The 25335-nt window shown below is 37.3% G+C and overlaps 2 protein-coding genes across 5 annotated transcripts in view; one reads left to right on the forward strand and one right to left on the reverse strand.

The window, feature by feature from the left end:
* Positions 1–1137: 1137 nt before the first annotated feature.
* naa35 (N-alpha-acetyltransferase 35, NatC auxiliary subunit) lies at positions 1138–21681 on the reverse strand. Of its 2 annotated transcripts, XM_051670035.1 has the most exons (24): positions 21624–21681; positions 20618–20746; positions 19224–19284; positions 16559–16592; positions 16301–16415; positions 13899–13973; positions 13642–13809; positions 13350–13416; positions 12612–12655; positions 12480–12530; positions 12301–12384; positions 12069–12183; positions 11806–11984; positions 9182–9241; positions 8848–8954; positions 8311–8377; positions 8116–8214; positions 7192–7370; positions 5317–5453; positions 5139–5206; positions 3010–3150; positions 2807–2929; positions 2372–2452; positions 1138–2032 (listed from the first exon to the last, which is right to left on the reverse strand). In XM_051670035.1, exons 2-24 carry the CDS (start codon positions 20663–20665, stop codon positions 1973–1975), a joined length of 2163 nt encoding a protein of 720 aa, XP_051525995.1. In that variant the 5' UTR covers positions 20666–20746; positions 21624–21681; the 3' UTR covers positions 1138–1972. The 2 variants fall into 2 exon arrangements, with proteins under 2 accessions (XP_051525995.1, XP_051525994.1); XM_051670034.1 differs by lacking the exon at positions 19224–19284.
* LOC127424665 (cytosolic carboxypeptidase 1-like) overlaps positions 21183–25335 on the forward strand; it is a 58588-nt gene continuing 54435 nt past the window's right edge. For 2 of the 3 annotated variants that reach the window (XM_051670024.1, XM_051670026.1), the window contains exons 1-4: positions 21183–21369; positions 23180–23324; positions 24468–24534; positions 24707–24828. In XM_051670024.1, coding sequence (XP_051525984.1) covers positions 24503–24534; positions 24707–24828 — 154 coding nt within the window. In that variant the 5' untranslated portion in view covers positions 21183–21369; positions 23180–23324; positions 24468–24502. The remainder of the gene's footprint in view (positions 21370–23179; positions 23325–24467; positions 24535–24706; positions 24829–25335) is intronic. The other variant, XM_051670025.1, reaches the window with a different exon arrangement.

Genomic DNA, 25335 nt, shown 5'->3' on the forward strand with positions numbered 1-25335 from the left:
GAGGAAGAGAGGAGAGGCACACAATCCACGTTGCTTGAGGTCCAGTGTAAAGTTTCCACAGTCAGTGATGGTTTGGGGTGCCATGTCATCTGCTGGTGTTGGTTCACTGTGTTTTCTGAGGTCCAAGGTCAACGCAGCCGTATACCAGGAAGTTTTAGAGCACTTCATGCTTCCTGCTGCTGACCAACTTTATGGAGATGCAGATTTCATTTTCCAACAGGACTTGGCACCTGCACACAGTGCCAAAGCAACCAGTATCTGGTTTAAGGACCATGGTATCCCTGTTCTTAATTGGCCAGCAAACTCGCCTGACCTTAACCCCATAGAAAATCTATGGGGTATTGTGAAGAGGAAGATGCGATATGCCAGACCCAACAATGCAGAAGAGCTGAAGGCCACTATCAGAGCAACCTGGGCTCTCATAACACCTGAGCAGTGCCACAGACTGATCGACTCCATGCCACGCCGCATTGCTGCAGTAATTCAGGCCCCAACTAAGTATTGAGTGCTGTACATGCTCATACTTTTCATGTTCATACTTTTCAGTTGGCCAAGATTTCTAAAAATCCTTTCTTTGTATTGGTCTTAAGTAATATTCTCATGAAACAATACATGTAATAGAGTTACATTTTTAAAATGGGTGTTTCAATTTGTTTTGTCACACTTCCGGTTTAAGCCCCGCCCACATTCAGTTCTATCCGAATACAGAGACAGAAACATTTGCGATCGTAACAGATAAAGATACAAATACAGATTATGGCTGTGCTGCACACCCATAGTGGCAAGAGACTGAAATGGCAAGATTAATAGTGAAAAAAATAAATACATTTTGGTCTGTTCTTACCCAAAACAGATTGGATTGCTTCAGAAGACATTAACTAAAACACTGGTGTCTTATGGATTACTTTTATGCTGCTTTTTTGAGCTTAAAAGTTCTGGTCACCATTCACTTGCATTATATGGACCTAAAGAGCTGAGATATTCTTCTAAAAATCTTCATTTGTGTTCTGCAGAAGAAGGTGATACACATCTGGGATGGCATGAGGGTGAGTAAATGATGAAAGAATTAAAATTTTTGGGTGAACTATCCCTTTAACTTTTAGCAATCTGAAGAAATGAGTAAAGAAGAAAAACCGTTTATTCTTGCTAGAAATGAAAGCTTAAATGCATTTTGGCAACTTTAATAGGTCATCCTGGTATTACATGCATACTGGCAATTTTCCATACTGTGCAGTATACATACTGCATACTACAAAATAAATAACATCTGTATATAGCATGCCATTACAAACATAAGGCCTTATGCATGAAAAAAATGTATAATTCATGAATCCATTACATTGCAATAAATAAGACAATTTACATAATCATTTTACTAATGATTTATACACAAATTTATTCTGTTCTTGTTACATGAATTAGGCCCATAACCCATGTTGCATGCTTATTGCTTTAGAATTTACATACTCATTTATTGAAATATTTTGTAAAAAAAACTTGTATCACTTTATTTTCAGCGTAAGAGAATTCCAGCCTCTTAAAAAGATGAACAACACATCTGAAATGCACAAGTTTAAATCGCACCAGAAACAAACGTGAAATAATTTAAGGAGTTGAGCTCTTTCACACATACACAGACACAGTTTTGTCCATTTGATGTTCACTTAGTACAAAATAGAAAATATCAGGCTGAGATCTGCTCAAAAATGTGTTAATACACTTAACATTGTGTATCTTGTCAAACCTGATCTGAGTTGAGGATTTATTCTGAAGCCACTGGAATCAAAAAAGCCAGAAAGACCTTAATACAAATAGTTATGATTCAGTGTCTTAACGTTAATGGCGGTAATGTCAAATCTTTAAACAGAAGAACATGGTCTTGTTACTAACTTTTGTATCATTTAGGTTATGAATATTCATTTGTTCAGTGGCCATCATGAGGGTTTATGTTTCAACGAGAGGAGTTCTGATCTCAAATGATCTTGACAATGGGGAAGTATTTGTGTGCAGAGAAGTCAAATTCAGGAAGAGCCTGAATGGAAAAAGCCAAAGAATGAAGTGACTTTCATATCTAATAATATATAATCTGAATATATAGTTATGAGTACGAAAATGTAAATATAAATCGCAATATAAAGTTGTAAGTCCGAATATATAAATATAAATCTCAATATATAGTTGTAAGTCTGAATATAAAAATATAAATCTGAATATATAGTTATAAATCTTGAATATATAGTTGTAAGACTGAATATAAAAATATAAATCTGAATATATAGTTATAAATCCTTAATATAAAGTTGTAAGTCTGATTATATAAATATAAATCTCAATATATAGTTGTAAGACTGAATATAAAAATATATTGTACCTTGGTCTCCTTCTTGTGTCCTCCAGCAAGTAGTTTCATTACAACAATGTTGGGTTTGGCAACTTTAAGGATGCGATTAACCTACAACAATGTACAAAACCACCCAGAAAGAATCAACATGAGCCACTTCTTTAGATAATAATTAATAATTCACAATGTTAATAATTCAAATTATAAGTCACTATTCGAGTAAACCTTAAATGGCCTATGGGAGCAAGGGAGGCTAACTGAGTAATGCTTTCTGGGTATACTTCTCACAAGAGAAACAGTATTGGACTGGCTCTGAAGTCTCAGATGGACTTTTTCACACTTGAATTTGTTAATCCAGTGTCATGTTTAACCCTGGGTTGCATACTTAACCCTGGCTTTGTTATATACTGGGTTAAGTATTGTTTGAGAAGCCCCAGAGGAATGTAAAGATGGTTTTAAATGTACCTCTGCGTCAGGGCTGGTGACGTTTTCAAGTATGAGTTTGGCCTGCTGGAAATGTTTACTGGCGGCCATATAGAGATCCGCTGAGCGAGGAGGAGGATTGTACTTCTTCAGATCTGACATTTCCTACACACAAACACACAGATGAATCTATTGTTGGCAGCATGGAAAAACATCACCTTCATGAAGTGTGTAAACAGTGGTACCTTAAACTGAATATAGTGCACTGGTGGAGGTGTGACAACACCGTTGAATGGGGCGAAACGATGCTCGTAGCGAACCTGCTCACTGTCCAGCTCAAACTGAGGTTTACGCACCTTTCTGTCCATATCCAACGCTATCATAGTCTGAAGGGACAAAGAGATAGAGGTAATTAGCACACTGAATCAAGGAGGTCTGGCATCGCAATAGCTAATAATCTCAAAACCAAATATCGTCTGCCGCTGTATCGATCAATCACTTGAAAAAAAAAAAAACCCATCTTGAGAGCTAAGTGACTCTAAAGGCCCTGGCACACTTTTTATGAAATCGAAGAACAAACAGGTCTGACATTATTTAGAACAAAATCTGGCCAAAAAGAAGGTTTTTAAGTTTGTTCCGGTGGTTCGTAACAGCTCGCCAGGTCAAACTTTCAGGAAAAATGCTAAACACCTTCTTACTGCTATTGGTCCACGTCATTGGTAGGTGTGACCTGGAGCTCCACCTACTTTGAGGCTGACCTCTATTTCCCATTCAGTCAGATAAGATCAGTCAACACGAACACACTGGCGTGCAGTTATTAGCGAACTGGTGCAAACTTACCTACATCTGTACGACTGTTCACGTTGATACATTTTCCAAGAAATGCAATTTTTTTATTAATTAGTCTACAAAAAGAATCAAAATCGACTCAAAACCTTTTAAGTGCCCATTCACTCATGTGTCATCTGCAGCGAAAGCCATTCACATATCTGCCCAAAGTAAGAAGTGCCTTATTCTTTTTTCTGTATTCTGTCAGTCCATATTTTCAGAAGTGATTTGATAGGTGTGGGTGAGAAACAGATCAATATTTAAGTCCTTTTTACTATAAATCTCCACTTTCACTTTCACTTCTTTCATTTTTCTGGCAGTTAGCATTCTCTATGCATATCACCACCTACTAGTTAGGGCTGGTCAAAGGTCGGGATTGATAGTAAAAAAAGGACTTAAATACTGATCTGTTTCTCACCCACACTTATCATATTGCTTCAGAAGACATGGATTTTACCACTGGAGTCGTATGGACTACTTTTATACTGCCTTTATGTGCTTTTTTGAGCTTAAAAGTTCTGGCCACCACTCACTTGCATTGTATGGACCTACAGAGCTGAGATATTCTTCTAAAAATCCTTGTTAGTGTTCTGCAGAAGAAAGTCATACACATTTGGGATGGCATGAAGGTGAGTAAATTGAAATTTTTTGGGTGAACTATCCCTTTAAAATACTCACTGTTTTAAAAGAAAAGCCACTAGTAAACAATATGCGTGTTCACATGATTTTAGTGTCATATAATCACTAACCTTTTCTGTGTAAAGTTATATCCAATTTTTAACTCTGCTGCCATGACAACGTATCGCCGTAAACCCTTAAACACTAAAACGACTGTAAAAATGACAATTTAAGCAACTTTACAGCTCAAATGATACAAGAGTTTTGACAAAATAATTAATCCAAGTGCTTTTATAAGCTTCACATTTCTGTGTTTAAATCCTCCAAAAATTGTCCCCATTAACTTCCACTGTAAGTGCCTCACTTTAACCTCAATTTTTACTTTTTTAAAGAAAAGGAGTGAAGAGACGAAATACATTTTTGTGGTAATCAATATTATGCCACAAATGCTGTCGATTGAGCTTAACTTGTATTGAACCCAGAACATTCCTTTAACACTCCTTTATACACCTATCTTTGCAGTAGTATTAGTGTAATCATAAATTACAATAACAGAGGGTAACCGGCGCATATTATGGCTGCATATAGCTTGTTAGCGACATTAATGTAGAATGTAAACATTACAAATTACACATTATCTACTGCATTACTTCAAATCATCATTGAGTAGTTGACAAAGCTTCTATTACTGATCTTGTGTAAATTCAACTTATAGAATGAGACATGACGTCATTTTAATGTCATATTAGTTGATGTTTTAAACATTGTCTTGAATGTCCTCATATATAAATGCTCCTCTAAATGCCTCCCCCAGTGGCATGGCTGATGTCTGAATGTTCATAAACAGTATGTCATTGCTCAGCTGTTTCAAACTTCTATTTGGCTCTGAGCGAAGGGCCTTAAGTGTGTGTATTTCAGGAGACCTTACCTTGTACATGCCAGCACACATGTTCTGGTACGCTTGGCTCATAGTGATCTCTTTACTCAGAGGACGAGCTGAGACGACAGCAGAAAGACAATGAGCTTAATTTATAAGCTACATCACAATCCTACAGAGCAACAAAGATTGTTTTCGAATGTTTGAATGAATAGCAGTCTGTGTGAACCTTTCTTCTTTTTCTTGCTCTTTTTGTTGCTTCGTGCTTTGAGCTGCTCCTCCAGGATTCTCTCCTCGGCCATCTGAGAGCTGTCTGCTCGACTCAACGTTGACATCAGCCACGCATACAGGAACTCAGACAGATACCTGTATACACATGGAGGGAGTTACCATGAATATAACATTGAATCAGGGTCAGAAAAAATGCCACCAAAAATACCCCTGCAATGCAAAATGGGGAGGGATCACAAGGAAAATCTAGGGAGGCAATGAGACCCCAGCACCACTTTTGAACCGTCCATGCTGTAATGTTATGGGATTATGAGTTGATGTTGATTTAATTTTTAGGGTAAGAGGTTATAAATTCTCAATCTTGAAAATTTGTATGAAAAGGATAGTTCACCCAAAAATGAAAAGTGCATACAATGCAAGAGAATGACCATAACTTTGAAGATCTAGAAAGCACATAAAAGCAGCATAAAGTTAATCCATATGACTCCAGTGGTATAATCCATGTCTTCAGAAGTGAAACAGATCAATATTAAAATGAATATTCTGTGTTCAATACAAGTTAAGCTCAATTGACAGCATTTGTGGCATAAAGTTGATTACCACAAAAAATAATTTCAACTCGTCCCTCCTTTTTCTAAAAAGAAGAAGCAAAAATCGAGGTTACAGTGAGGCACTTACAATGGAAGTGAATGTGGTCAATTTTTGGAGGGTTTAAAAGGCAGAAATGCGAAGCTTATAATTCTATAAAAGCACTTACATTTTTCTGTTAAAACGTGTATTATTTAAGGTGTAAAGTTGTATAAATTGGCATTTTTATTTTAGGATTTGTTAACAATGTTTCATGATAATGAAGTTGTAAAACTGGATATAACTTTAAACAGAAAAAACGATTTTATCACACTAAAATAATGTTAACATGCATATTGTTTATGTCTATACTTTTGAAAAAGTGAGTATTTTAATGTTCAAAAATTGGCCCTATTCACTTCCATTGTAAGTGCCTCACTGTCACCCAGATTTTTGCTTTTCTTAAAGAAAAGGAGGGTCGAGTCAAAATTAATTTTTGTGGTAATCAACATTATGCCGCAAATGCTGTCGATTAAGCTTAACTTGTATTGAACCCGGAATATTCCTGTAAATCCTTTTTTACTATAAATTCTCCTCCCTGCCCAGTAGAGGGCGATATGCACGAAGAATGCAGATCGCCAAAAACAAAAGAAGAATGTGAAAGTGGAGATTGGACTTAAATATTGTCTGTTTCTCAACCACATCTATCATATCACATCTGAAGATATGGATTTAACCACTGCAGTCTTATGGATTAAATCAAAGTTCTAGCCACCATTCTCTTGGATTGTATGGACCTACAGAGCTGACATATTCTTCTAAAAATCTTTGTTTGTGTTCTACAGAAGAAAGAAATTCATACACATCTGGGATGGCATGGGAGTGAGTAAATTATGCGAGAATTTTCATTTTTGGGTGAACTATTCCTTTAATAAATTGGTTAATTGAAGTCAACAGATGAGACACAGTTTGTTTTAAATTGCTAGAAAAAAATATACCCTCATAAGGGTAAAAAATGCCCCTGAAAATGAAATCCAGGGGCAAATATTGCCCCTTAATAAAAAAAAATTAAAAATGTATTTTTTTGACACTACATTAAATATATTACATTTACATGTTTTAACTGTTTAAAAGTGATTTAAGTTTCCAAAGGGTTAATATGTAGTAATACAGTATGCACTATAAGTAAGCCATTTGCAGGCTGATTTCCTGAAATGTGCAACCATGGCACTATCAAAACAATGATCTGTTTGAACGAGCATCCCCTCCAGCATTCTTTGCTCACGTGCACAAAAATTTGCCGTACCAGTAGACGTAATAATACTCGTGCATGCTGTAGAGCTCCAGCTCAAAGCCACTGAGCAGGTACTGGATCATGATTCTCAGGTTGTGATAGAGGATCCAGGTGCCCAGACAGGCTAAATGCTGTCGCTGAGGTTCAAGCTTCATCAGCAGACCATGAAGAGCAGCGTCCACCTTCTCAGCCTACAGTACACAACAATAAACACATTCAGTGATGCATTACAACTGACATAAACGCAACACAGCCAAAGCAGCGGACTCAAAGTTGTCCAAAAGCTTATAGACCTCATGAGATAGTTTGACGAGTGCAGTTGTTTTTCTATTGTTGACGCATTTCCTACAGAGCACAATAGTCTCGTTATGGAAGAAAAAAAATCCCATTAATTTTTTTTTTTCATATGGGGAACTGATTAACGACAACTTGTAAACCTACCGTAAGCTCAGAGGTTGTTAATAGATGGTGTGCGCTTTTGTGGATGCCCTCAGATTGAGTTATTTTAACTGCACTTTTAAAAAAGCTCATTTAATAGCGGAACTTGTGGTGAAGAACTACACTACCTATAATCCTGAAGAGAAAAATCCACCAATCAGAGAAGCATGGCAAACAAAGCACGCCAAAAGAGCTCTGCAGTGAACATTTCCTTGACAGACTGCGTAAGACTCAACCAAGTCAGTCTCACTACACTCAAACAACTATGTATTTGTATATATCTGAATATACTTGCAATCAGCAGAAAAGCAAAGTCATTTCAGAGGCAGATAAAGTTATTGTATTTTTAAGAAAGGATTTTGGAATAACATGCTCTGATGAATGGTGCACAATAAGACCAGGGACATTTATTAAGAAAAAACGATATATTATTATTTATTTTTTTATTTCATGTTGAGTTTAACCAAACAAAACACAACAGATGCCACACATACACACCTCATCCTGAAGAGTGGCGAACTCTTCTAGTATGTGACCCAATTTGTCTCTCTGGCGTGCTCTGTTGTGTCCGTGAATCTGGATGAGGCTGCAGAACGGCTGTGACACATAATATTAACCTTCTTATTCCAAAAATATTCAACACTTTTTTCTAACATAATATTATATAAACGTCAAACTAAATGAATCTCTAACCCGTGTGCAGTGCGTAACAAAGGAGTCAATGTAATCTTTGGCCTGATGGTTATTATTCAAACTGCATCTGTGGAGAAAAAGAGCAGCACTTAATATGTTTTGTGACTCCAGGGTTAGAATCTAGAATCTAACAAAATTCAAGACATCTTTAAAAACATATAATGTATAAGCAATTAACTGGTAAATGCAGTTAAATATTAGATGTTTTGGAGGGCATTGAAATGTCTATTAAAAGTAAAGCGTCTCTTTTTTTACATTAAAACACTTTCTCTTATTGTACCTTAATGTGCAGAGACAACTACCAACAATTTTAAGTTTGAATTCCATCCAAAGTGTAAAATCTGTGGCGCTTTCAAACATTGATCTGTTTGTAATCCAGACATCACAATATTAGCTTGACCAATGATGCGAGTTTGGGGCGGAACTATCTGTTTGCCGACCAATAGCAAACAGGGGAAGTGTTTGGGGAAAATGTACATGTGTTGTGCAAAATTAATTAACAAGTAAATAACAAAATGTATACAAATTATCACTCACTTTGTGGACAGGACAGGAGGACTGACAAAATATCGCAGAGCATCTTTAATCATATCCTGCATCAGATGAGTACCAAACACCTTCTTATTGTCAATCAGAAAGGTGGTCTACATTTTATAAACATACACACACACACACACACACAGAGAGAGAGAGAGAGAGAGAGAGAGAGAGAGAGAGAAAGAGACACATCTGGTAAGTGTTATGGCATCAACATGTTAATTTATGTTTTGATAATCAAATCATTTTATGTGTCCAGACCAGAGAGAAGCATTCGAATGTGAGGTGGCTACATTGTCTAATGTATACTTTCTAGGGAGCAGATTTCACTCACCTGTAGCAGAGATCTAGACAGGACACATGGAGACTGCTCACTGAACTCACAGAAGAAATCCTGTGTACACACACAAAGTATCATTAGTTGCAATTATCCATTAACACTGCCACTTAACAAAAACATGATATAATAATAGCCCTTAAAGGGATAGTTCACCCAAAAATGAAAATTCTCTCATCATTTACACACCCTCATCTCATCCCAGATGTTTTAGAAGAATATTTCAGCTCTGTAGGTCCTCACAATGCAAGTGAATGTTGTAATCAAGCTTGAAATCATGATCGCTGTTGTCAAGATTTATAGTGAAAAAGGATATATATCTTGGTCTGTTCTCATCCAAAACCGATTTGATTGCTTTAGAAGATATGGATTAAACCACTGCAGTCGTATGGATTACTTTCATGCTGCCTTTATGTGCTTTTTGGAGTCAAGTTTTGGTCACCATTCATTTTTATTGTATGGACCAACTGAGCTGAAATATTCTACTAAAAATCTGTTCGGCAGAAGAAAGTCATACACATCTGGGATGGCATGAGGGTGAGTGAATGAGATAATTTTCATTTTTGGGTGAACTGTTCCTTTAGGTATGATTGAATGAGCCACGTTTGAAGCCACTATAAAACAGCCAGTATATACACATCTCTGTGTATCAGTTGAATTCTACATGAATGCACCAAGTTCCATTCCATCCATTAATCCATTCCACTACAAACCATTAAAACACTATGAAAGCCACCAGTTACACTAAAGAACAATACTTTCTTCTACTCTTTCTCTTTTCTATCTCTCTCTTTTCTATCTATCTATCTCTGTTTTCACGGTTCTTCTACTCTCTTTTCTATCTATCTATCTGTCTGTCTCTGTCTGTCTGTCTGTCTATCTATCTATTTTCTATCCTCTGTTTTCACTGTTCTTCTGCTCTCTCTCTATCTTCCTTTTCTATCTATTTCTCTTCCTTTTCTATCATCTATCTATGTTTATCTATCTATCTGTCTGTCTGTCTGTCTGTCTATCTATCTATCTACAGTTGAAGTCAGAAGTTTACATACATCTTGTTGTCCTTAAGCCATTTTTCCACAACTTTGGAGGTATGCTTGGGGTCACTGTCCATTTGGAAGACTCGTTTGCGACCGAGCTTTAACTTCCTGGCTGATGTCTTGAGATGTTGCTTCAATATATCCACATAATTTTCCTTCCTCATGATGCCATCTATTTTGTGAAGTGCACCAGCCCCTCCTGCAGCAAAGCACCCCACAACATGATGCTGCCACCCCCATGCTTCATGGTTGGGATGGTGTTCTTCGGCTTGCAAGCCTCACCCTTTTTCCTCCAAACTTTATGATGGTCATTATGGCGAAACAGTTTCATTTTTATTTCAACAGACAAGTGGACATTTCTCCAAAAAGTAAGATCTTTGTCCCCACATGCACTTGCAAACTGTAGTCTGGCTTTTTTATGGCGGTTTTGAAGCAGTGGCTTCTTCCTTGCTGAGCAGCATTTCAGGTTATTTCGATAAAGGACTCGTTTTACTGTGGATATAGATACTTGTCTAGCTGTTTCCTCCAGCATCTTCACAAGGTCCTTTGCTGTTGTTCTGGGATTGATTTGCACTTTTTGCACCAAACTACGTTCATCAATAGGAGACAGAGTGCGTCTCCTTCCTGAGCGGTATGATGGCTAGGTGGTCCCATGGTGTTTATACTTGAGTACTATTGTTTGTACAGATGAACATGGTATCTTCAGGTGTTTGGAAATTGCTCCCAAGGATGAACCAGACTTGTGGAGGTCCACAATTTTTTTTCTGAGGTCTTGGCTGATTTCTTTAGCTTTTCCATGATGTCAAGCAAAGAGGCACTGAGTTTCAAGGTAGGCCTTAAAATACATCCACAGGTGCACCTCCAATTCAGTACACCTCCTATCAGAAGTTAACTGTCTAAAGGCTTGACATAATTTTCTGTAATTTTTCAAGCTGCTTAAAGGCAGTTAACTTAGTGTATGCAAACTTCTGACCCACTGGAATTGTGATATAGTCAATTAAAAGTGAAACAATCTGTCTGTAAACAATTGTTGGAAAAATGACTCAAGTCATGCACAAAGTAGATGTCCTAAACGACTTGCCAAAACTATATTTTGCTAATATTACATCTGTTGAGTGGTTAAAAAATTTGTTTTAATGACTTCAACCTAAGTGTATGTAAACTTCTGTCTTCAACTGTATCTATCTGTCCATCCGTCCATTGTTCTATCTATCTGTCTGTCTGTCTTCACTGTTCTTCTACTCTCTCTCTCTTCTTTCTTTCTTTCTATCTATCTCTCTATCAGTGTTTTCTGTCTATCTATCTATGCTTCTCAACTGGTAGAGCATAGCACTAGCAATGCCAAGATCATGGGTTCGATTCCCAGGGGAACACACAAACTGATAAAATTTAAAACTTGAATACATTGTCACTTTGGACAAAAAATACATTTACATTTATGACAATTGCATAAATATAAATGAATGAGCCATGTTTGAAGCCACTATAAAACAGCCAATATACTGTACACACATCTGTGTGTATCAGTAAATTTAGCTAGCTAGCAGATAACGTACAGACAGTCAGTGTCGCAATGTAATTTACCAGGATGCTATGCAGGTTGGTTATATTGATGACCTCACAGACAGTCTTAATGCGCTCAATGAGTTTGCTAAAGTAGTTGACCATCTCCTCTCTCTTGATGATCTTGGCATAGCGTGGGAAAGTGGGTGGGAGTAGGCGCTGATTAACCAGTGGCTCGAACCCCATCATGATTGGGTGATCTGGAAAAAGGACAATTGTGAATACAACAATGTAAATGTGCTCACTGTTGTACATTACCAGGCCTTAAGTAAACAGCGTGTTACCTCCTTTGGTTGTGTCATTCTGTGATTGAATGCCATACTGTATGGTGGAGTGTATGGCAGACAGTAAGTCAGCGGCTTGAGTCATCAGCTTCTGTGCTTCACTCACAGCACTCGTCTGAAATGGCAAATCAACCATTTAGAGAGCAGGACAAGAACCAATTAACACTCTGTCCATGAGGTCACTGGTATGAGTATGTAATACATCTGAGAAGTGAGATCAGTAGTGTATTACCTCTTTTTTAGTAAAGGAGATGAGCGCACTGAGCAGCAGACGAGTGAATTTAACACGGCTGAACAGAGCCAAACACTGCTGATGCTGCAGGTATTATAAAACAAAGACAAAATATCAAAGAAAACTTCAGTGACTATCTAATCTAGGTCCTGTCTTGGGGGAAAATGGTAATGTCTTACATCTAGTTCCACCTCAGGATCGCGTTGTTCACCCTGTCGACTGCGTGTACTCTGTAAGACAAAGGCAGAGAGACATTTAACAAGGGAGGAATTATGCTAAACTAATGAAGGCTTGAGATGAGGTCAGCATACCTTCACTTTCCTCTGAAGTTCATCCTCAACATCCTTCAACATTCCTGAACAAACCACAATGACAAGACTCAATATTGCTGAAAATTATTGGGGTGAATATCAGGAAGAACAGGCCTGGGTCGTATTTCACCCAAAAATCAAAAGAACAAAAATAAAAAATGAATCATTTTTTCTTTCTCCCCTTTTTCACCCCAATTTAGAATGCCCAATTCCCAATGCACTCTAAGTTCTCGTGGTGGAGTAGTGACTCGCCTCAATCCGGGTGGCGGAGGACGAATCTCAGTTGCCTCCGCGTCAACCTGCGCATCTTATCACATGGCTTGTTGAACGTGTTACTGTGGAGACATAACGCGTGTGGAGGCTTCACGCTATCCTCCGCGGCATCCACGCACAACTCACCATGCGCCCGACCGAGAGCGAACCACATTATAGCGACCACGGGGAGGTTACCCCATGTGACTCTACCCTTCCTAGCAACCAGGCCAATTTGGTTGCTTAGGAGACCTGGCTGGAGTCACTCAGAACACCCTGGGATTAGAACTCGTGAATTCCAGGGGTGGTAGTCAGCATCTTTACTCGCTGAATTTTGCATAACAGCAGTGCATTACACAATGCCAAAAAGTTTTCATGGTCCAAAACTAGGCTTACTTTTCCTCAAGCAATATATAATTTCTTATTTCTCTGTTTTCTTTTTGTAATGAAAAGGACCTGGACATGTTTTTGACAGAAGGCACTAACCTGTCACTCTCAGATCTGTCACATTGTTTGCCATTTTGAAGCTGTATGTCATTGCCTGAAAATCCTCCTGTAATTTGGAAACACAAATCAATATTTACTGATTCAAATTAAATTGCAGGAAATAAATTACATGCAGTACAACAAATGCACCTGCATACTTCAGTGGATACCCTGACCTCATATTTTTTTAAGGGTCATCCAATGGGTCTCTTTGGGAAATATTTAGTAAGTCTTCAGTAATCACACCAGATAACATAATACAACAATATTAATGGGCCAACAAGTGTCTTGCCTCTTCAAACACAGCAGCTTTGTTGACTTTCTCACGGGCGATGTCACAGATTTTGAGGATGCCCAGAGCGAAGGCTTTGAGAGCGGGGTCTTGTATCAGATCAGGATTATGAACATACAGACACGTGAATACAGTTTGAGCAAGAGAATGCCCCTCCAGCCATGTGATCTGAGACAGATAAAGACAACAGAGTGAGAAAACTTTTAATAGAGCTTCATGAGACACAATAGAGTGACGGTAAATTACATCATACTGACCAGACAACAGAAACAAATGTCCATGATGCCGATGAGCTCAGGTACACTCAGATCTCTCACTTTTATAGCCTCATCCTTCAGAGAGAGAGAGAGAGAGAGAGACAATACATTAGAAGAACAGTGAAGACAGACAGATGGACAGACAGATAGTTAGATAGACAGATAGATAGGTAGATGAAACAGATAGATGAAATGGATGGATGGACAACCAGTTAGATATAACAATAAATGGATAGATAGAATGGTAGACACACAGACAGACAGACAGATAGATAGAAAGAAAAGAGAAGGACAGACAGAACGATAGAACAATAGAACAACAGACAGACAGAGATAGATAGAATGATAGATAGATAAACGGACAGGCAAACGGATGGACAGACAGAAAGACGAATGGATGGACAGACACACATAGATGGAATGATAGATAGATGGAACAGATGGAATGGATGGATAGTTTGAACAACAGACAGAGACAAAAATATTATAAAAGCTGTACATTCATAATGCCAAAGCATTTGCAGACTATCTATCTACCGTTCTAACTATCCATTTGTCATGCCAATAAAGCTCACTAAGTTAAAACTGAGAAAATGAGTGTAGAGGAAGTAGTGAAACAATTGTAAATATAGCTGATGACGGGCCCAAGCACAATGGGTCCATTTCCACTCGGTGGCTTTCGGAAAACAATGCAAGGTGGACATGCATTTAGCATTTGACATTATTCGAAACAATTTGAAAGCAATTTGGGTAAATATAAGAGGACTATTTTAAAGTATGTTTTAAGAGCCACACTTCCTGCTGCCAGGTGACTGCGCTATGACCGTGACCCAAAATAGTCACATCCATGTGATTAACCCCCAAGACTAAACACACATCTCAATTTTGATCTAAATCACACATTGCACACAGAAGATACGAGTCACTTCCTGTTTCCCACTTTTCGCCATTAATTTAATGCCTCGCCATGGCAATACCATTCGATATATCAACAATCTGTTCACAATTAAGCATCTTCAATGTCTTGGCATAATGTTGACTAAATGTGGTGACAGTCTCATGAATCCCCTAGGAGTATTTAAAAGTTCATAGACTGCAATGTTAAAAAAAATCCAAAATGGTAGACTTTCTGTTGGGCGGAGCTAATACCTATAATTATGAAAGTTGTCTGGCTTGATGAAAACTATATAAGCAACAATTTTGGTGACTGTAGGTGAAAATGGGGGTGCTACAGAGGCCGTCTTACATGCCCATTTTAAAGGGGGCGCTACAGAGCACCCCCTACATGCCCATGCGTGAACTTTTGCCCAACCCTAATAGCCAGTGATGTGTGTGTGCAAACTTTCATGAAGTTTTAAGCATGCCAAGTGCCTCAAAAACACCCAAATATAGGAAGAAAGGATTAATAACAATTAATGTGTTGCTATGGCAACAGTTTTTAAGATATCAAATATCCCTTTACGATTTTACATCAGCAGTGTCTTGGCATTATTCCAAAGAATTTTGAATCAATTCATGTAAACAAAGAGGGCTATTTCAAAGTCTATTAAAATTGCCTTACTTCCTGCTGCAAGTTGGTGGCACTATGACCGTGACCCATAATAGCCCCCATTACCAAACATACAGCTGTATTTTCATCAAAATCATACAATGCACATAAGGACTTCTTGTTTCACATTTTTGCCCTTAATTTATTGCCTCGCCATGGCAACACCGTTGGATATATAAAAAATCTGTTCGCAATTTTGCATCTTCAATGTCTTGGCATAAGGTTGCCTAAATTTGGTGACAGGCACACGAATCCCTTAGGAGGAGTATTTAAAAGTTCAGAGCCTGTGATTTTCAGAAAATCCAAAATGGACGACTTCCTGTTGGGCGGAGGTAATGACTGCGAGTATGAAAGTTGTTCGGCTTTATGAGAACTATACATGTACCAATTTTGGTGACTGTAGGTGAAAATGGGGGTGCTAAAGAGCCCCCCTGCATGCAACTTTGCCCAGCCCTAATGGCCGAAGACTCTGATGTGTGTGCAAAATTTGAAGAGTTATCACAGATGGGCACCCCCAAAAGTACCGAAAACCTTGAAAAAGAATAATAATAATTATCCTTAGAAGGACAATAAGGCCTCCACACTTTCAGTGTTTGTGCCCTAAATAATAATCTTTAGAAGAACAATAGGGCCTCCGCACTTTCAATGCTTGGGCCCTTATAATAACAATAATCCTTAGAAGAACAATAAGGCCTCCTCACTTTCAGTGCTTGGGCCCTAATAATAATCCTTAGAAGAACAATAGGGACTCCGCACTTTCAGTGCTTGGGCCCTAACAAATACATTTAGTAAGTGAGATATAGCAAAAGATCATGAGAAAGGAAGATCTGAGAGCAATATTTTCGGGTGCTACCTTCACAGCTTGTTCAAAATTGAGAACTTTTCGGTTCACTTGGTTTCCGATCATCCCAGCATCCATCTTTGGATCCATCATCTCAATGGCTGACATTGCCTCAAACAGGCCAAACCTGCAGGAACATGGGCAATATCTAGACTGTATTAATGCATCCAGCTTCAGATTACATGCAAAAGTTTCTGTAATGCTTGATGAAGGCCTTCAGTTAGAGACTAAATGTCAAATCTTATAACGACAAAACTTGGATTTGCTTACAGTTTGTCATGGAGCAATTCGCCCAGTTTGAGTTCTGAAAAAGGAAACAGAAAATCAATGTGACGCCAATAAAACTGATAACAGAATTGACCAAAAGTTTCCTTTACTCAATAACACAAATGTATTCAGGTAGTTTAGGACATGGTGCTGGAGTTGAATCACAATGTTGTCATGCTTGCACGGTAAAGAAAGTTAATTTTAGAACTCTTTGACCATAAATGGCAAAACTGACAACAGCAGGGAGAGATCAAACCAAATATTCTTGCAGCCATGCTTCTTTTAGTTTCTGAGAATGTATACTATATGCAATGTCCAAAAAGTAATCAACATTACTCTGGAGCAACTTAAAAAATGTGAACAAAATTTCAAGAACACACAAGACCACGGTTACTGATTACATTTAAAATATTTTAAAGCTGTATTTTTCTAAAATAATATTGTCTCTGATTACATCTAAATATTATTTTCAAAAATACATATTCAATGGAAGTGCATACTTATACAGTTAAAGGAATGTTCCGGGTTCAATACAAGTTAAGCTCAATCAACAGTATTTGTGGCATAATGTTGATAACCACAAAAATTAATTTTGACTTGTTCCTCCTTACAGCACAGCATAGCATTACTATACATATTATATTATATATAATGCTGAATATATTGCATAATATATAAAGTAGATTAATATAATGGCACTATCATTAAACCTCAGTAAACATATATTTTCTCTCGCACAGTCAGAGCAGATCACTTGGAGAAGCATCCAAATTTGCCAAAAATCTTAAATAAGTGTCCTAACTTAGGACAACCCCACTGGGTCCTAACTGAAAACATATTTGAAAGCCAACGGTTACAGTCACATTACAATACTATGAAACATAACTACAGCATAGCACTAGATTTATTAGTGATACAAAATGCAGAAAAGTGATGTTTGATGGTGGAAACACTTTTAGAAGACCCCGATGATGTGCTGCGCTTTGATGACAAAACACAAAAAAAAAAATTACAGACTCACAAAATATGATAATGCAGTTATAAACTGTTTTATTTCTGCAGCCTTGAAATTAAAAGTGCGTCAATTTTGTTTCTCCATTTTCATCTAACCAATGTTTAATTCACAGAAGCCGTTTGCGTGTCGTTGGTTGTTTGGTAACAGATATGATTATGTTGAGTTGATTATCGAACTCGATGGAGAGGTTTAGGTTAGAAGTCGACTGATAGTGGATTTAACCGATACCGATAACTAAGTTGGGCAGTACCTGCTGATAACCGGTTAATCAACCGATAGTTTTTAAAATTGATTCTGAATAAAAAAATAACACTCAAAGTAAAATAGTGCTGAACTTTATTACAAAAATAAACAGTACTGACTGAACCATGAAAATGTATTGTACTTTTTTAAATGAAATAAATATATAAATATTAATATACATGAACTATTTATTCGAATGTTAGAGTCAGCTGATTTTTAAATTGATGTTGTTTCCTTAGAGGGTGCACTAAATACATAAACCATTCAGCACCGTTTTTATCCTGGCTGTTAAAAAGAGCATTTCATTTTCAACTAATGTGCATAAAATATATAAAGCTTTAGTCAGTCCATATTCTCAAATGTTAAGTCAAAAGTAAAACTGGGGGAAAATGCTTCAACAGACAGTTCACATGGTGTTTCACTTGCACTGATTCCTATTACTCCAGACTCAAGCTTTATAATAACTGCGAAATACCACATTGTCTTTTATTCAGTACAGTTCTATGTAGAGTAGCAATATTCACAGATAGCGGTGGTATTCGGCTGAACTTGGTGGTGAAGTGGCTCAGACTATGAGCACAGGCCAGGGGCTGTTCAATCAGACGAAACACAACAGACTGGATCCGAACGCGAGGATCTCGAGACAGACACACATTTCCTAGTTGAACATCTATCCTGACAAAGCGTTTAAACATCTCATTGATTAATCTGAGAAATGTTTATAAGAGAGCAAGATGCAATGGCCAAAGACCTCCACCAACTGTAAGGGGCTGTTCACACCGAACACTTTTGCAACCATCCATTTGTTTTTCTATGTAAACGCGCGCTAGATGAACGTCTTTGTTTCCCGTTGTTTTTGTTTATTCAGCATCTTGTGCAGGAGCGCTGTTTTTTAGATGACGTGTCTAATTATAAATAACTTTAAAAGCATATTGAGACATCTGCTTTCTGTTAAACTGTGTCTAGCCTTCTTTAGTGCAAGAATGTGATCGATCTGAAGTCATCGTATTACAGTGAGGATAAATGATTTTTTAATTGAAATCAAATGCGTTTCTGATTTGTTTATACGTTTCTCTCGGCTGCATGAAATATTAATTTGCTTTCTCACGTCACTAGCTTTAAATATGCAACTCAGCTGGCTAACGAATGCATAAACATGGCCAGCTGGATATAAACTAATGCAAACAGATGGTAATAGATGGTAACAATCATGACATTTAAACATTTGGGTAGGAGTTGCGTGTTTTTTTGTCACATTGTTCTAACCTCTTGAGGTTAGCTTTAATGTTAGCCTCCTCTCAGCCTTGTCAGCAAACATACTGTTGTTCTCTACAAATGCACCATCCAGTCAACAAATTAATTACTTTATAATGATATGACAATATGTAATGTAGTGTACTGTATACATACCTTTTCGTTGTTGATGTTTTAAATCCACATCTGAAGTATTCCGCTCCACGCAGAGTGTAGTCTTACGTGTCAAAACAAACACCACAAGGCATCAGTGAAGTGATAGTTTTTATTTCGCCTCTAGAGGCCGCTCTCATACTGTATAAAGACAGCGGACCCTTCCCAGCCGCTCCAGCACCAGACGCAACGGGAAAAATTATCAGTGTGGATTTTTGCCGATAACTGATAGTTCCTGAAATCTGTTATCGGTGCCGATTAATTGGCAAAACCGATATATCGGTCGACCTCTAGTTTAGGTTTTCCTATCTAGAGAGAAGATACGATTTTGTAAGATAAGATAAGAATCCTAAATCAAGATAGGAAGTTTTCTGTAATACACCCCCAGACCCTTCTCTCTCCTGCTCCCTGTATTACATTCATATGATTTTACTTTCAATTCTCGCAAATTCAGATAGTAATCGCATTTTAGAGCTCCTTGTGTGCATTGAAGTTTTGGCCATCATTCACTTGCATTGTATGGACCTATAGAGCTGAGATATTCTTCTAAAAATCTTTGTTTGTTATCTGCAGAAGAAAGTCATACACATCTGAGATGACATAAGGGTGAGTAAATGATGAGAGAATATGCATTTTTATGTGAACTTTTGCTTTAAAGCTTTTTCAAAGATTACATACTTTTTTCTGCAGAGTTAACTATAAGTAAGCAAATTTAAGGTTGATTTCACCTAAGGTGCTATGAAAATATTCCTATTTTTGTTTAAGTGGCCCGTCCAGCCCGGCACAGCAACAGTGGCTCAACCAATAGAGTTTGGGACGGGGCTATCAGTTTGTTTTCAGGAATCTGTTTGAAAACAGTGATTCTCTCTGCAATTCCGTTTGGAGAAGCTAGTGGTGCAGAAATGACACATTTCAGCTTTAAATAACGGCCAGTTACACAAAAATTGATGTTCTTTGTAATCGTTTTGGAATGAAAGTAAACACTGGATATTTTTCCTCCCAGTGCTTCTCAGGGTTTGGTGGAAAATCGCTATTCTGAGAAAGAACTGTGCATTTTTTTTCTCTCTGATGTCAATGACATCTGCTGCAGCGATAAGCCAACAATACCTCACAGCTGGGCCATGGCATCCCCATGGTGTTCTTATAATAATAATAAGAAGAAGAAGAAACGGTTGAAGACGTTGTAAGTTGTCATTTTACTATGTATTTATCCGAAGCAACTAACAGTACACTTATTACAAGGAAAATCCTCCTGGAGTAACCAAGGTGCTATGCTCACAGGAACAATGGTGGTAGTTTTTGACCCGCTCTTTGAGGGGACTGAATCAGCAATGATTCCATTACCAGTCTGGACCAAACTGCCAGGTTATGTTGTTAGAAAACACATAGACACACACCTTTACAGGCTCCTTTGAAGTCTTGGGTAATGTCCACCCAGTTGGCATTGTTTCGCATCTTTTCTGGGATCCCGAGAGCCCACCCTCCCTCCTCCTCCTCTACCGATGACTTCATTACCATGGAGACAGCTATGAACACAAACACAAAAATACACTTACATTTTACATCCATTAGAAAAATTATTATAAACAACTTTCATAAAATAATAGCTTGGAAAGGCAGGTATTAATGCGAAAAATAATAAGGTGCAACAGCACAGTAAAATAAATATACTACTCTGATTACTTAATCAGAATTAGGCATATTTTGTATCTCTATCTGATACATTTTAAATCAATTCAAGAAAGTAATGGGAGGATATCACAAATAAGCCTGAAGGCATTAAAGTGTGGGCCACTTCGCATGATTAAGCTTTAATGTCTTTAAACAGCATCATTTTCAAATAGCACAATTATGTTATAATTTTTGAGTGAACTATCCCTTTAATATTACAGACCTATGATGCTCATTAATACCGTTAGGGTTGGCAGCTCACCAAACATGTCCAAATTTGGTATCAATACAAGAATACAAGCTGAAATTCACATCAGACATAACAGACCCCAGGCATGGACATTCCCACACACTGAAGACTGTTCTGCTTTTTTAACTGGACTGATCTGGACAGATGGTGGACCAGAACTCATGATCATAATACTGCAACTTCCTTTACTAACAATTCTGGTCGAGCAGGAGTTGCCATTGAATTCAGGTGAGTGTATTATCTCAAAGGAGCTGTTAATTACACTTGTTAGGTCGTGAGAAAAGGACTTTTTCAATGCAGAATCATTCAAACTGTGTCAAACTGTACATGCACAATTAGCTAGATGACATTAGCTATACTTGCTTCGCTGTGTAAGACCTTAATAGATTGTTAATACTAAATATCCGCTTAATTTCTTTTTACAATATTTCAAATAATATTTATTCACGAAAAGAAGTTAAATAAGTAAATGTATACAACACCTTATTACTGGCACGCTTTCTGTTTTTATTGCAAATATTCAGCGCTGCCGCAGCGGGGCGCCGGTCAATGACGTCACACTTTGATGTGCATTCTGGGACATGTAGTTATGAGCTGTGATGCAAAATATTATATTCGATAAATATGGTGTATGAATAAATATGAATGTGTATTACATTTTATGGTAAATAATATGACTTATTATTATACTGGCTCAATATTTCATCTATATTTCTAGGCTTTTCTATACACCGCCACTCTTAAATGAATTTACATTTTCAGAAGCCCTGAACAGAATGAAAAATTAAAAAAGTTAAGTTGTTTGATTTGTTCGTGTCCTTTTTATTTCTATATTTTTTGTATTTATTTAATCATTTATTGCCTATTTTTATTTATTTATTTATTTATTTTTAATTATTTGTATCACTGTATGTATATTGTGCAGAGCTTATGGTTTTATGGATACAATTTTTCAAATGTTGAGGATGCTTTTTTTTTCCACGTGTAAAAATGTTTATTGTTTATGTTCAAGCAGATAAATCTGATTTATACTAGAAGGGCAGAAATGTCTTAATTCCCTACATTATTAAGAAGTTAATTTCCTACATTATTTATGTATTTATTTGAAGCAACACAGTACCCATACAGTCCAGTACATAACTCAAAATATTAATAAAATCTCCATATGCAGACAACATTGAATGTCACATTAGTAAAATGTGGAAAAAATAGATTAAATATACAGTATAAATAAAAATAAATAATTTAATATTTAAAAAAACTAATAATTAAAATTTAATAATTCAAAAAATAATGGTAAATAAATTGATAAATACAATAAATGTAAAATATTGTTACAATAAAAAATAATAAAAATCAAATTTAAAAATTAGTTTAAAGCATACATAAGTTTAGGGTAATTCTAATAAAAATATTTTATCGAAAATGATTTACAATTACCAGACTTTTTTCTTTATTTATTTCTTTATTATTATTATCATTATTATCATTAATAATAATAATAATAATTCAAAAATGAAAACAAACATGCCAGGACAATGCACAGCAAACATTCAATTACATATTATACAAAGTGTCAAAAACATTATAAAGATTACAGAGTGAGATGTTTTCTAGGGTTGGAGTTTGAGGTATAATGTGACCAGGTCAGATTTTAAGTATTTACAAAAAAAAAAAAAAAAAAAAGCAAAAATAAAAACAGTAAAGAAAGGGCTTTGCACTCTGAAATTTAAACTTGTGTATGAAAATCTAGAAAAATAGCTTTATCAAAATTAAAAACGGCCAAGTACAATATATTTATACAACAAAGAAAAACTCTTTAATAAAAATACACTTACAAAAATACAAACAATCCTCGTCCATAACATTGCTGAATGTGTGCTCAAATTTGTTTTATTTTATTTTATTTTTTTACGTCTGCTGACGTCATTGACGTCATACCGGAAACAGGCTGCCTGCGTGTAAAAGCTGATCTGTATGTCATCTGTGCGTCAGACTGTGCTGTAGTATGATGTGTAGATCTTTGATTCTGTGCCAGATCTACGTTGCTGGGACGCGCCCTCACTTCCGAGTGTCTTTGGCTTTTATGGTAAATAACAATACCATCAGGGGGCTTGTGTGTGTGTTGCCAAGAGAATACGGTGCAAGGAGTTCAGATGGCACAGATTCTGCATGCTTTAAAGGTGAGTAAACTCGTGTATTTTAAACTGCTCTGGTGTTTTTTTCCTCATGCTGTGTCAATGACAAAGATCAGCTGTCCCGTTAGCGGATTTGTGCCAACAGTAGCCTCATCTGAGGGACAGGTGGATCTGACATGATCATGATCGTGTGCTTCATACAGGACGGATTTAATCAAGTTGATATTTAATCATGATATTGCAGATCAGTTTTCATTATCTGCATCTGACTGCAACAATGAATGTGGCATACGACCAACTTCTTGCATTAAGTCTATGATATGTAATCATATTTGAAATGTGAAAACACTTTCTCTCTGGCTGTGTTTTTCACTCAAACACTAGGGAGGCGCCTAGGGAGCTCACTAGGGTTTGATGCCCCAAAATGTGGTTTATGTAAGCAGCAGCAAGCAAGCAGGTAGGTTATGATGTCAAAAAAAAAAAAAAAAAAAAAAAAAATATGTCTAGGTTGGGATCTCACTATGGTTTCATATCCAGTAATAGGGTCTACGTAGGCAGGTAGGCCATGGTGCCCAAAAAGGCAGTTTTGATAGGGAACTCCGCAGGTTTGAATGCCCACAAATGCAATCTGTGTAAGCATAAGCTGTAATGCCCTTGTCTTGGTAGGGAGCTCATAAGAGTTTGATGCCCAGAAATACTGTCTATGTAGGCAGGTTTACTATGATGCCCCAAAATGCTGTCTAGCAAGTAGGCAACTCCGTGAGCTTTGATGCCCAAAACTGCTGCCTCGGTAGGGAGCTTACTAGGGTTTGATGCACAAAAATGTTCTCTATGTGGGCAGCTAGGCTATGAAACACAATAAAGCATTCAAGGCTGGCAGCTCCTTAGGGATTGATGCCCAAAAATGCTATCTATGTAGTGAACTCACTAGGATTTGGTTAACTGAAAATGCAGCCTGTGTAGGTACTGTAGGTAGGCTTTGATGCCCAAAAATACTGTCTAGGCATGGAGCTCACAAAGTTTTGAGACACAGCCAATGACATTGGGAGGATGCTTTTGGTGTTAGATTGTATGGCCATAATAAGCTTAATATGAGGCCCAGTTTAATGCATCTGTGTGACTTGATACTTTTTGCAAATTGAAGTTTCATTGTCAGTGTAAATGCATTTCTACCTTGTGTTCCCCCAGCAGCTAGTTTGACCTCCTAATAAATGTGACAAGAAATGAATAAACCCAAAATGGCAGCTGAAAAAGGGTTAGTAACTCTGTCTTCTCCGCATACACACTATAGCAGCTCGATGTTGCATATGCACACGTATAATTTGATAAATGCCTAATAAATTTCCTTTAATGTTGCCTACAGGGTGTTAAAGATCTATATTGGTGTATTTTGCCTTTTGAGATGGTTGGGTTTCCTATTTTCGCAGTGCTTCCCGAGTGCTGATGTTGTTGGGTCAGCTAGAAAGACTGAATGAAGAGCCCAAAGCCTCTGATACTGATGCCACCCGACAGATCACAGGCAAAATCCTTCATCTCATCCAGACTCAAGGTGAACTGATGCACATATACACAAAACGCATGTATACAGAGCAATCAGAACACATGCACAATAAAACCAAAAGTAAAATGGGTTGTGAATGCTAATAAAACAAGAAATCTTTATACACAAGCTGCAGTGGTTGACAAAAACATAAACTAGCGAAGCAGTGGACACAACAAAGAGGTTGGCATGTGAGAGCGTGATGAGGTGCTGAGGAGATCAGCTGTGAAATGTGACAACTCGTGGATATTATCTCTACTGTCTGCATACTACAGGACCCCCTCATGCTGCTGTCAGCAACCTGGAGAAAATATAGAAATGTTCCCATGTCTCCGAATGCTCTCTCTCTCTTTCTCCCCCTCTCCCTGGTCTTTTCACACTCTTAGTCATGTCCTCTTCTACTTAAGTCTTGCATTGATCTATTGCTGGCTTTATTTGCACCCATCACCTGGTCAGTGGGAGGGGTCTGGGTCTATGTGAAATATGATTACAGCAGTATAGAATTTCCCCGGTATC

The sequence above is a fragment of the Myxocyprinus asiaticus genome, chromosome 33, assembly GCF_019703515.2.
Source record: "Myxocyprinus asiaticus isolate MX2 ecotype Aquarium Trade chromosome 33, UBuf_Myxa_2, whole genome shotgun sequence".
In the NCBI taxonomy this organism is placed as follows: Eukaryota; Metazoa; Chordata; class Actinopteri; order Cypriniformes; family Catostomidae; genus Myxocyprinus; species Myxocyprinus asiaticus.

What these genes read in the sequence shown, in the direction of transcription:
- naa35 (XM_051670034.1), bottom strand. Translation starts at nt 20,738, where the DNA reads ATGGTAATGAAGTCATCGGTAGAGGAGGAGGAGGGAGGGTGGGCTCTC. An exon ending in CCAACCTGCATAGCATCCTG is followed by an intron (nt 9,242 to 11,805) that starts GTAAATTACATT and finishes GTGTGTACACAG; the next exon opens with GATTTCTTCTGTGAGTTCAG. An exon ending in TCGCCACTCTTCAGGATGAG is followed by an intron (nt 7,371 to 8,115) that starts GTGTGTATGTGT and finishes TGTGTACTGTAG; the next exon opens with GCTGAGAAGGTGGACGCTGC.